General features: G+C 44.3%; 2 protein-coding genes across 2 annotated transcripts; one reads left to right on the forward strand and one right to left on the reverse strand.

The window, feature by feature from the left end:
* Positions 1-163: 163 nt before the first annotated feature.
* Positions 164-5,881, reverse strand: phyhip (phytanoyl-CoA 2-hydroxylase interacting protein). Its single transcript, XM_084025619.1, has 5 exons — positions 5,723-5,881; positions 3,899-4,068; positions 1,946-2,120; positions 1,755-1,872; positions 164-1,186 (listed from the first exon to the last, which is right to left on the reverse strand). Exons 2-5 carry the CDS (start codon positions 4,064-4,066, stop codon positions 640-642), a joined length of 1,008 nt encoding a protein of 335 aa, XP_083881745.1. The 5' UTR covers positions 4,067-4,068; positions 5,723-5,881; the 3' UTR covers positions 164-639.
* Positions 5,882-7,968: 2,087 nt separating this feature from the next.
* polr3d (polymerase (RNA) III (DNA directed) polypeptide D) lies at positions 7,969-11,954 on the forward strand. The gene is made up of 9 exons (XM_084024424.1): positions 7,969-8,118; positions 8,955-9,122; positions 9,204-9,247; positions 9,338-9,492; positions 9,584-9,708; positions 10,270-10,429; positions 10,927-11,174; positions 11,262-11,414; positions 11,501-11,954. The coding sequence occupies exons 2-9, from the start codon at positions 8,961-8,963 to the stop codon at positions 11,615-11,617; spliced, it is 1,164 nt and encodes a 387-aa protein (XP_083880550.1). The 5' UTR covers positions 7,969-8,118; positions 8,955-8,960; the 3' UTR covers positions 11,618-11,954.
* The last annotated feature ends 704 nt before the right edge of the window (positions 11,955-12,658 follow it).

The raw sequence follows: 12,658 nt of genomic DNA on the forward strand, positions 1-12,658 counted from the left end.
ACAACCTTCCTCTTGTGATGCCCGGCAGCTTTCATCACATTGCACCATATTTTTTTCGTGCAACATTTAAGACACTAATTTCCAAATCATAACTTGCTTTTTTTAAGCAGGGGTTAAAGCTGCATTAATATTAGAAACTTGGCAATAAGTATTTTTAACATCTTGCAGGGACGATAGAGGAAGGGTCACAACAAGTAAATGTAGTATAATGTTGGAAGGAAGTGTTTTTTAAAGGGCATGCTTCTCACGTTTGCACGTCCAGGTTGTCGAACACACATTTCTTTAAGAGAAATCGCATGAATTGATACAGCATAACAAAACAAAATATATCCATAACATGGCACAAAGACACCAGAGAGCACACATATTTCCCCTCCACCTCCTCAAGTCTTTGTTCACCAGTCATTGGATGGATGTTTCCAGCTGTAGTCATGATGAAGTTCTGCGATACAATCTTCTATTTAATACTATTCTACTCCAGGCAGGAGGGGAGGGGGGGAGGGGCATTAGCATGCACGCACCCCGAGAGGTGGGCTGGTTCCACTCTGGTCTGACCTCCACGTGATCGTCTCAACTCTTTAGTCTGATGCAACGCTGTGTTGCAGCATGGCGGGCCCCCAGGTCCGTGCCACGTCCTCCTCAGCGTCCCACGCTGATGTTGCACACTTTGCAGCTGGGGTCCTTCTTGGCGTCGGCCGTGGTCAGACTCATGAGCTGGTGGTGCCCGCTGATCTGCTCCACGCCGCCCTGATCCAGAGGGACCGGCTCCGTGAAGAGCACCTCCAGGATGACGTCGCTGGCGTGGCAGTACAGGGGCTCCTCGCCCGGCCTCTGGGGGGCGACGTGCGTCAGGAAGGGGTTGGAGGCCAAGTCCAGCAAGGGGAGGCGGGTGCTGCAGAAGGTGTCCCCCTCGGAGCCGACGGGGGCCAGCACCAGCACCACGTAGTGGTAGGCGGTGTACATGCAGTAGAAGTCTGCGAAGTAGACGGAGGTGTTGGGGTTCAGCAGGTGTCCGGCTGGGATCTGGAAACGCAGGGGTCCGTACGGGGAGTCTTTGGGGGGGAGGCCGGTGTCGAACTCCGTGTTGCAGCTGAAGAAGACTCCCTGCAGTTTGCCGTTGATGGGAGAACCGTGACTCCCACTGATGTCTTTGAGGGCGGGACGCATCAGGCCTCCACATTCCCTTCTAATCCGAGACGTGAAGACACAAGAAGAGGGTTTTAGAGAATGTGGGTTTAATGAGAAAATCAATACCACTCTGTACACCAAGTATGAAGCTACAGTGAGCAGTTGATTAGCTTAGTTTAGCACCGAAATGGAGAGCCTGGCTCGAACCAAATATAACCGAATCAGCCTACTAGCGTCTCTGAGTTAAAGGCACAGTGTGCAGCATTTAGAGGATCCATCCGCAGCAATGGATCATTAGCATACAGTTGTTTCAGTCACTTAGAATGAGCTTTACATATCTATATAGGGAGCGGGGTCAGTCGGGTTGCACTACCATGTTACTAAGGTAGCCCAGAACTGACTGCCTTAGTAGACCGGGAATGTTTTTTACATTCCCAGAAGGCCGCTGTGGTTCTCTGCCAAACATGTGAGACCTGAGTGCAAAATCTTTGTACCATTAGCTTCCATTAGCAAAGCCAACGTCTTGCACTAGCTTCCTGTTTACCGTTCAAACACGAGGGAGGTTTAATTGCTGCTGGGATTGCTCTAGATGTGTAATTAAGAGATATTAACGATGCAGCGCTGACCTGACATGGTCGAAGTAGTCCGGGTGCTGGTTGCGATAGAACACGGAGAACTTCAGCAGCCTCCCTGCGGAACCTTTGGCCTTGTCGAGGAGCTGCTGCAGGTGCTCCATGGCGTAGTCTGCAGAAAGAAGGTGATGTGAAGGTAAATGTATTCAACGTTATCAGTGCTACTTGTGAGTGGTGCGTCGTACCCCCGGTGCAGAACTCCACCACCTGGCTCCACTCCGACACCAGGTAGTCGCCGTCCGGCTGTCGGATGGCGGTCTGGACGGCGACGCAGTACATGGTCCGCGGGCTGAGGAACCAGTGACCCCTCACCGCCATGGGAAGAGGCACGGCCTTCGCCACCAGCTTGGTCGGCACATCCTGGAAGGACAGAGCACGCCGTCAGGGATGCACGGCTGACTGTGTGTTAAATATACACTTAAGAAACAAATGTAAATGCAATTGTTAAATCAACCCCGCATAAACTTTTGCTTTATTATTCCACTTGGAGCCCACGCTGCTGTAACTAGGATACATCTAATCAAATCAGCAGCTTTGTTCTGGCTGGTTCTCAGAAGCACCGCTAATTACTGAAGACTCAGAGGCCCACATATCCATGACAACACCTCTGATGCACGTTTGTTTGTGCCTCTTTGTCAGCGAGAGAGAGAGCAGATCGTGCATTCAGGAGCAACACACACACACACACACACACACACACACACGCTCTCACTCCTTTGACTTCACAAAAGCGCCGAGCTGTTGAATTTGCCGGCTGCAATAATAGTCCATAATTACAGTCTGCTTTTGCATTTCATAAATGTTAAGACATCAGCTATCGGTGCTGAATTCAGACACCAGATCAATCACTTACATGCTAATAGTGTTATTCACTTGTGGGCATTGAACCAGGGCTTTTTCCTGAAGCGATGTTTCAAATAAGAGTCTGTCGCCATGGTAGCGGCTGTGAGACTGTAGGTTACTTAGTGCTAGCAGCAGCATGCTAATATGCTCAAATGAAAATGTTACCGCACTGATGTTAAGCAGGTTTAGCATGTTTAGCATGTTAGCGTGCTAATGTATGTTAATGAGCAACAAACAGAGAGTACAGTTGAGGCTAATGGGATATTTGGACATGTTGGATAGTTGAAACTGACAGGAAGACGGCACCAGATGTCAGAGGATCACCGAAGCCTTTATTTACTGGGCAGCATGAATGTCAGTATAAAACAGATATTTTTGTCTGGACCACACTAACTGAATTTGCCTGGCTGCTTACACGGCTCAAAATGATCTACATTAGATGTCTATGTATGTTTATTTGGGTTATTTCGGGTTGAAAAGTGAAGTTTAGTCTAAGACTAAACATCTTAGCCTCAACTTTAGTTTAGACTTTTGTGCATTTTTAAAGAATGTTTTAATGATATGGTCTGAATCCCGGCTATACGTAACAGAGGAGACGATGAAAAGACACCTAGTGGTCAGATGGGAAGGAGCTGTCTAAATGCTGAACAAAGCCCCATTACACTGCTGCCTGGTGTTTGGTGCCACGTGCTTTAATTCAACACAGAACTGTGCTGCAGAGGATTTTGTCCGTTTCTGTCCACTGTAAGAGGAAGCGATGGAACGTAAGTGAGTCACTCGCCGGCCCGAAGCTGTTTACTGCACTCGTTTTTTATTTTTCCGCGTGTATTGGAAGTGACTGAAAGGGCACAACCACTGCTCTCGGTGTTCGGGCCCATGCAGGATATCATGAGGCGGTTCGACCCCTCCGTTACCCCCCCGCAGGGCCTCTTTGAAAACGCATGCTTTCCTTTCCTGTCCATTTAATTTAATTCAATTTTATTTATAGTGTCATATCACAACAGGAGTTATCTCAGGACACCCAACACATTGAACAGGACTAGAATACGCTCATGATTTTCAGATTTCCAAACATCACCCAGGAGCGCTAAAGCGACAGTTTCAGTACAAGGAGGACCTTTTCACCAATCCTATGGTGAATATTGATTGGTGTGAGTCTGGAATATGAACACACACACACACACACACACACACACACACACACACACACACACACACACACACACACACACACACACACACACTTGATAGACAGGGAGAGGATACAGTCAGGTACGTGGGGGCGGTGGTCAGACCCTGTGTTTGAAGCGGTTTGGGTCCCGGCTCTCCTTGCGGCTCAGGTCGATGAAGAAGTGCGTGGCCCTGGCGCCGTCCTCGGGGCTCATGTCCCACATGATGCGGAAGGAGTCGCAGGTCACCTCGCAGATCTGGATGTTGCAGGGGGTGGCGAGGGGGGCGTCCATGTCTGCCGTCACACACACACAAGAGACAAAAGAGGACAGTTGGACCAGAATCTCCCCAGAGAGCCACACTGTACAACAGTACAGCAAAAAAACCTCAATCCAATTAACCTTTCATTTGGGGGTCTGTGTTATTTATTCGCTGTCCTTCCCTCCTCCCCTTTCCTCGCCCTCAACTGACATTTCCCATCATTACACAACTCATACGCACATTTCATAACCCACCTACAGCAGTCTCCCAGCAACCAATGCATCCGCAGCCTCCCTCAATCTCCTGTGATTCTCAGAGGGGGGGGGTTGGGGTTGGGGTTACCAACAGGAGTGCTGCAGCACCCGTCAGCAACAATTTAAAGTGAAGGCAACTTTTTTCTTTTGGAGATACTTTCGCCGTCTTACATGCGTTAAGTGAACTGCTTGCAGCTCGGGGGAAATCCTGCAGCAGCTTTTCTTCTGTTTTGTGAGCTTCAGGTGGATATCAGCGGCGGGTGATGTACGATCACATTTCCTTTTCGTTGCCCATCAGTGGTTCCATCCCGGCTGCTGCACACAGCCTCGAGTGTCTGGATGGGTGCACGTGTTTAATTGGCTGTCACCGTCCCGTCTCATAAACCGATGGTCAGACTGGAACAGCATGTGTCCGCAGTCATTTTCATCCATCTTCTGTTTATTATTGCATCCATGGTATAATAAAAAAAACACTTTCTCTCAACACTGAGCATATGTTAGATCACATATACAAAATAACACCCTCATGTTGTCTGTGTGATCCTAGAGGCCTGGTGTCGGTGTCTGAGGTCTGCTGAGGTGTCCTCCGGTCGGCATGATGATGGACAGGCTGCAGCAGCTCATTAAAGCCTGTGAACTGTGAAATTTGTGCGGTAGCTCATTCTCACTAAAGGGGGGAGGGAGGGGGGAAGGGGGTGTTGCATCACGCACACAGTGTGTTTTTGATTTTTTTTCTTTTTTTCCAGAGGTAGAAACTGGGGCAAGAGGAGATCCCCCCCCATGTTTCTGCATGTGCTCCACTTTTACATCCAATACACACAGGTTTCCATTGACAAATGCCCTGATTTATCTCTGCTGCAGAATGCTCCAACTCCAGCAGTTGGATCTAACTGGGTCGAACTAATGACATGATAAGATCTTATAGGATTTATGCAGACGTGTGTACGTTTGGGCTCACTTCTATCTGACACACAGCTGTTATCTCTGTCAGGCAGCATCGTGAAGGAAGCTGCTGCTGCTGCTGCTGCTGCATTCGTGCACATGGAGCAGAAGCATCACTTCAAAGTCATATGTTTCCCTCCGAGGAGATGATATTCCACACATTTAGATGCGCAGCGTTCAGCGTGAAGTTGAATAAACAAGCTTGAAAACGGAGACATTGTGTGACTAATACAGTTTGAGACGATGCACGATTAAGCCCAGCATTCACATTTAGGAAATGACACGATGCTGCTGGGTGAAATACCCTCGTGTAGTGTGGCATTGGTGGGATGTAATGAAGAGCCAAAGTTTGGCGTTAATAATGCACATAAAATTAATCTGACTTTATATATCTGCTACTTGAGAAATGCACAATATTGCCTCACAACTTCACACTCTGGGAGAGCAGCTGTGAGCATCTGTAAGTAGGCTGATTTAGAAAGATCTCCTTACTTGTATGAGGCTGGAACCGGTGGATGGTGATGGAAGAAGATTACAGTCGGTCAGGAAATCTACAATCTTTTTTTTTCTCCACTCGCCTCCTCTGCTGCAGTCGATGATAGATCCCACAAGGAAAACTGATTAGGAGGTGGAACGAAAAACACACACAGGCTCCTCTCTCTCTCTCACTCTCTGTGTCACACAAACACTCTAACCTCCCTCCCTCCCCCCCTACTCTCTTCACCCCCCCTCCCCTCCTCTCTCAGTCTCATCTTCGCTCTGGGCTCCTCGGGATGATGTTTACTTGATTCCTGCATGCGGCCACGCCGGATGAATTAAAAACCCTAAACGAGGCAAGAAATGTGATTTTTTTTCCCCCCAGCTGGCGCGTGACCACAGTGAGACAGTCACTCGACCTCGTCGGCGGCGTCGTGCTGCTGCCAGCCAGTCACACACACACACACACACACAGCAACACATCAGCCGTCACTAAGCCTGACCCGAGGCATCAGACCTCTCATGTGAACTAAACACTTGCATAAATGTCACCGCTCAGATATAGAGACAGTTTGGACACGAAGAGGAAAAACATGAGCGTTTTTTATTTATTTATTTTATTTTTACACGCTCCAGTGGCTCCTGCATATTCAGAAGAGATTATGCTGAGTGATGTCCTGGTAAATTTCATAGTGCTCCATGGAGACCTCAAAAATATACCATGTGTGCCAACTGTTATGCCATATGGACTAACTCCACAGGCCCACCCTCCCCAACAGCTCATCCGGGGGCGAGGGATGCTACTGTAAGTCCAGTGTAAGCAGATTTCCCATCATCATTTTTTTACTGGTTCAACCTCACGGGGCAAAACTTAATTTAGGATTTCACTAGAGATTAAAGCGACCCTTTCCAGATTAATGGCTATAATCTGCTGTTAAAACAAAGGATTGTGGGTGTAGAATAAAGACAGATAACACAAAAGGGATAAACCCACAGTGAGAGTGCAGTCCTTTCCAAAACATAATATTTGTGTTTCAAAAAAATGACAAAGATGTATTGCCATAATTCCACAGACCGTGTGGTAGAAGAAAGCTTCCTTTAGTTCCAGCCAGGCGCAGAAAAGTGATACTCTCAGAGTGTAATTAATCTGCACTCATCCATCATTAGACGTGACAGCCTGCCTCTATCCCAATGACCCTCACAGCTCCAGAGGTGGCAAGAGCTGCTTTTGTTAGCTAGCTGTGAGTCTGTTGAGGAGAGAATGTCCTTAAAAAGGATCCTTGTATGAAGTTATGAAAACAAGTTAAAAATAGGATGAAACTGTTTAGCATTATTGAAGAATATGATTGACCCAAAAAAGCCCTAGTTTAATTTTTCATTTAATTATTATTTTTGTTTTATTATTATTATTATTATTATTATTATTATTATTATTATTATTATTATTTTGTATCTTCTCATTATTATTAATGATCATCATCATCATCATCATCATCATCATCATTATTATTATTATTATTATTATTATTATTATTATTATTATTATTATTATTATTATTATTTTCTCTCTTCTCGTTATGATGATCATCATCATCATTATTATTATTATTATTAATACGGTATTTTCTCTATTCTCATTATTATTTATGACCATGATCATCATCATCATCATCATCATTATTAATATTATTATTATTATTATTTTCTCTCTTCTCATTTTTATTTATGATCATGATCATCATCTTCATCATAATTATTATCAATATTATTATTATTATTTTCTCTCTTCTCGTTATGATCATCATCATCATCATTATTATTATTATTACGGTATTTTCTCTATTCTCATTATTATTTATGATCATGATCATCATCATCATTATTATTATTATTATTTTCTCTCTTCTCGTTATGATCATCATCATCATCATTATTATTATTATTATTATTAATGCGGTATTTTCTCTATTCTCATTATTATTTATGATCATGATCATCATCATCATCATCATCATTATTAATATTATTATTATTATTATTATTATTATTATTATTATTATTATTATTTTCTCTCTTCTCATTTTTATTTATGATCATGATCATAATCTTCATCATAATAATAATTATTATTATTTTCTCTCTCTTCTTTCTTATTCATATTATTTTGTTATTGTTTGTATAATAATTGTTTTTAACCAATTATAAACACGGTAATTAAACGTCCTGCGCATGTGTCTTTCTTTCTGCGCAGGTTTGATCCGCGTGGAGTCACGCGCTGACGACACACTGCGGAAGTGTCATGGCGCCGCGCGTCGTGCGGAGTCAGAACTAGCGCACAACCGGCTCGTAATGACTGTCCTCGTGTACGTTTGGACGTAATATCTCACCGGGACATCCGAGGGGATTATAACGTAAGTAACCGGAGCATCGCGGCGCGTCAACGGTTCTTACCGACGACGTTAAACGTCACTCTACGCGTGTCGTTTCCACGTATTCGTGTTTTAACTTGGCCACGTGTTACTGGTTTCTTCTTCTTTTCTTTTTTTTTGGTTAAACGTCGTTGACGCAATACCATTAAATGTTGCTATATTATAAAGTTTAAAGCAGCTCGTGTCGTTTAAATGACTGTCAGCTGGTTTATGTCACTGAATTAGAAGAGCTGCTGTTAGAAGCAGAGGCCCACTTTTACTAAATACTGCTGTCTCCATTCAGAATAGCTGCCTCAAATAAACACTGTACAGTGTTGTGTATTTCCTGGACAGATTAAGCTGCTAGTACATGTAGGTTACTCAGTAAAATAGCATTTATTAAAATAAATACTGTACAAAAACTAAATTATAGAATGCGTTTAATTCCCTGGACAGATTAAATTGATAGTAGGTTATTCAGTACAATAGCATTGTTTAAAATAAATACTGTACAATAACGAATAGACTGTGTTTTATTCCCTGGACAGATACCATCACATGTAGGTCACTCAGTTATATCACTCTAATCAACCTCATATCTGCTTTACTGTTGAGATACATTTGATTAATCCAGTGCATGATGATGAATCATGAGCTACTCGGATAAGATAACAAACACAACCACGTCATTCCCCTTTATACTTTTCAATGTCTAATGAATCGGTAAATATTATCTTCTATCCACGCTAGAACAGTAATTCTAGTAAGTATTCATGTTTCTAATAATAACCATCACACACATACACGGTTTTTTATTCCTTTTCCCCACACGTCTCCAGTTCAGGATGGCAGATTCAGGCTCAGGTGACCCCAGTGGTCAACGAGTGCCGACCCCCGGAGGAAGCGGTGCCGGGATGCCGATGGGCCGCCGACCCCCCGCCGCCATCTCCACCGGCCGCCTCCCCTCCATGCGATCGAGAGACCTCACCCTGGGGGGAGTGAAGAAGGTGATGCAGCTTCACAGGAAGTGTTTTAAATGCCTTTGTTTCGCCTCAAACTAAATGATGTTTTTGTGTTTTTTTTTTTAGAAAACCTTCACACCCAACATTATCGGCAGGAAAGTCAAAGAAGAGTAAGTTCTGACTTCATAAAAGAAGTCGATGTCTAAGAAGAACGTGGATGAACTTTTTCTCTGACCCGTTGCTTTTATCTGTTATGACAGTACAAAAGCTGAAGGCGGGCAGCGGCGGGACAGGAAGGATGCGGGTCGAGGACGCGGTCGGGGAGAGCGAGGCAGGGGCCGAGGTCGCCCGGAGGTCATCCAGTCCCACTCTATTTTTGAGCAGGGGCCTGCGGAGATGATGATGAAAAAGAGAGGTGAGGAGCTCGGCCGGGGTGTCGCGCTGCCGTTATCGCTCTGGCTTTTGATTGCGTCTTGGTTTTAAGTGCGTCCTTCTATCGCACGCAGGCGGCTACGAAAATGAGAAAGAGGCTCCGAGCATTGGACCGTCGCCCATCATCAATATTAAAAAGGAGAAGAGGGAGACGGAGGAGGAGACCAAAGAGATTCTGGCCAAGCTGGAGCGCGATAATGTAAGTCCCTCCTCGGTTGTCGTCTGTCTTTATGTCACTGCGAGGAACATTTAAGTGGTTATGAATCGGTCAGTTTAATGCCTTCTGCTTGACCTACATAAATAAATGAGATGGCCAGCGAGAAGATTGGCTACTTCATATATATATATAGTGCTTGTCGTCGGTGCCACCGCACCACACAAAATCATGCAGGTTCACCAGAAACCCCTTCAGTTCAGACTCCAGCGAACTAGCCGCAACAGACGGACCCAGATCCGGCTTGGACCTGCAGTTAGGGACCCGGTAAGTGCAGGAGCAGAACGCCAGGCTGCTGGAGGCCCATGCCGTATTACTGGGTCCACTGGAGGGTAGGGAGGCCCGGGGGAAACCAGGACCAGGACTGTGCGTGGTAGACTGTCAGACCCTGCTGCAGTAAAACAAGGTTTTCTAAAGGGAATCTGGTGCTCGGAAACATTACCGCTTTTGTCCACAGGGACCGCCAAAATCAACACAGGGCCTCTTTGTTGATTTTGTTTTATTTGGCTTGAATTTAACCGTCTTCCTTTTATTGCATTCTTTCAGTTTATAGACGATCCCTTCCTGAGGAGCGAGCGGAGGAGTTGCCCCGTCCAGCTTCCCCTCGCTGTGTCCGGCTGGGGATTCACAGAGGAATTCACTAAAGCTGCTGTTAAAATTGAGAAGATTGAGGACGACGATGAACCCATGGAACATGCGGTTGAAGGTAGGAAATTTCACGTCACTAATATTATTATTAGTAATTGTGATATATATGATATTATCCAGATAATTATCAAAATGTTCTTAAAATTAAAATGGCAGCAAACATTTTGTTAATTTTTTTCTATTAAAGTTTTTATTGTATCACAGATAAGAGACGGCTTTTTTGTGAACAATGAAATAATCTTAATAAATAGGATGACCATGAATTATATGGTCTCATGATTTTTTTTTTCATGTATTTTTCTACCCTGTATTTCTTTAATCAGGCTCTATTTTCTGCTTGCCTACCTGATAGCGACGTGACAGCTTACAAGTCACTTATTATTCCAATAACGGAAATTCACCACGATCCATTATGAGTGTTCATAATATATATATCCTCCTGTCCCCAGTTGAAGCTTACAGGATAAAACTGAAAGCATGCCAGTATTTATGATGTGTTATTTTTATAGCAGGATATAAATAGCAAGCGCGCTTACACTTTTATCTCGTCTTCAGTGAAGCCGGAGCCGGTGGAAGTTGAAAACAAGAAGACGGAGGCAGCGTTCAGACCCCCTCCTCTCCCCGAGCCTGAAGTCCTCCCCGAACTGCTGCACCGATGGAGTCTGAGCAAAGGAGAGGAGCTGTTCTTCATGCAGATGCCCGACACGCTGCCCGGCCAGCCGCCGACCATCGAGCACCGGCCGGTGAAGACGGAGGTGCAGTCGGAGGACGGGACGGCTGTGCTTCTGAAAACAGAATCTCAGGTCGGTGTATATTCCTCCCCTACGTGTTGCGTGCTCCACGATGTTGAGGCAAAGTGTGTGAACAACGTTTTTCCCTTTTTAAAACAGGAAGAGGAAGCCGAAGAGAACAGCTGTAATCTGAAAGACCTGCGGGAGGGTCTTGTGGGGAAGATGCTGGTGAGGAAGTCTGGCCGGGTCCAGCTCATACTGGGACAAGTGACACTGGACGTTTCTCTGGGAGCGTCTTGCTCTTTTCTTCAGGTACGTCTCTTTGGATACATCTTCACTTGTCTTATGTCATAATTGTGAACATTTCTGACGTGCTTTTCCCCGCCTTGTGTTCTCAGGAGCTGGTCTCTATTGGTGCGGAGGGAAGAACGGGCGACTTGACTGTATTAGGGAACGTCAAACACAAAATGGTTTGCTCCCCAGACTTCGAGACTCTGCTGGAGAGCAGCGCTTGACGCTCGTGAGAAACCACATGGATGCACTTGGTGGTGGAGTGATTGATCAGATGTTTACTTTTACTACAGACTGTCCCTTTAGTACCTGCCATTCAGTACAAGCACGGTGGCCGTTGATTGATCTTCTGTTATCCGAGTGGCTATTATAACACATCACAAATACAATATAAAAATGAAATGTAACTGAGGTTTTAGTTTGTTTTTTTTGTGGCATTTTAATTCAGGATTCAAAGGTTGAATTGTGTGCCAAATTTCAGTACTGTTTTCATTTCTCAATATCTGAGGTTACTTGACAAGACTGTACATGGATGTAAATGTGTGAATAAAAAAAAAGAAGTTTTTGTTAATCTGGTATGCGAGCGTCAAATGCTTAAAATTGTTGGTTCACCCCCGACAAAACAACCAATCTATGTTTTTCACTTCGCTCTAGTGACCATGCAGTTAATGTTTGGTTTTATTTACTTAATATGAAAAAAAAGAAGATAATCCTTTTATTAGTCCCATGGTGGGGGAATGTACAGGATTACAGCAGCAAAAAGCAACAAGAGGAAAAACAACAAATATAAGTAACTGTAAATATTATAAATACAATAAAAAATATATATACGTAGATTTTAATTGTACAGACTGAGTGGTTGAGTTCACAATATGTTATGATATATGAAATGTCGACATGAAATAACTCCACACAATGGCATTTTGTTTTTGAGTGTTATTTTGAAGAATAACATTAAAAAAACTGCTCCTCTTAGCCTCATCAGTTTGAAAACATGCAGGCCATTTCACTATCTTTTAACCATATTTGAATGCATCCCTTGCAGCTTATTCATCATCGAGAGACTGTTGCAAATTTGCTCATATCACTTCTTTTAAAACATGTAAATACACTCGCTCATCAAAGTGTTGTCCTACAGCGCCACACGTGGTCACAAATGGTATAAATATAATTTAAAGGGTCGCTGCAGTATCTGGTTGGGCCACCAGGTGTCAGCGCAGAGCTCGGGTTCTGTTCCGCGGCCGAGGGATGCTCGTTTTAAATAC

This window comes from Eutrigla gurnardus, assembly GCF_963514095.1.
Source record: "Eutrigla gurnardus genome assembly, chromosome: 13".
Lineage (NCBI taxonomy): Eukaryota > Metazoa > Chordata > Actinopteri > Perciformes > Triglidae > Eutrigla > Eutrigla gurnardus.

Excerpts from the sequence above, each read along its gene's own strand:
- phyhip (XM_084025619.1), bottom strand. The coding sequence starts at position 4,066 with ATGGACGCCCCCCTCGCCACCCCCTGCAACATCCAGATCTGCGAGGTG. Across the intron at positions 1,873-1,945 it reads GGTGGAGTTCTGCACCGGGG|ACTACGCCATGGAGCACCTG; the intron begins GTACGACGCACC and ends TTCTTTCTGCAG. Across the intron at positions 1,187-1,754 it reads GACTACTTCGACCATGTCAG|AAGGGAATGTGGAGGCCTGA; the intron begins GTCAGCGCTGCA and ends GTCTCGGATTAG.
- polr3d (XM_084024424.1), top strand. The coding sequence starts at position 8,961 with ATGGCAGATTCAGGCTCAGGTGACCCCAGTGGTCAACGAGTGCCGACC. Across the intron at positions 9,248-9,337 it reads GGCAGGAAAGTCAAAGAAGA|TACAAAAGCTGAAGGCGGGC; the intron begins GTAAGTTCTGAC and ends CTGTTATGACAG. Across the intron at positions 10,430-10,926 it reads CATGGAACATGCGGTTGAAG|TGAAGCCGGAGCCGGTGGAA; the intron begins GTAGGAAATTTC and ends TCTCGTCTTCAG.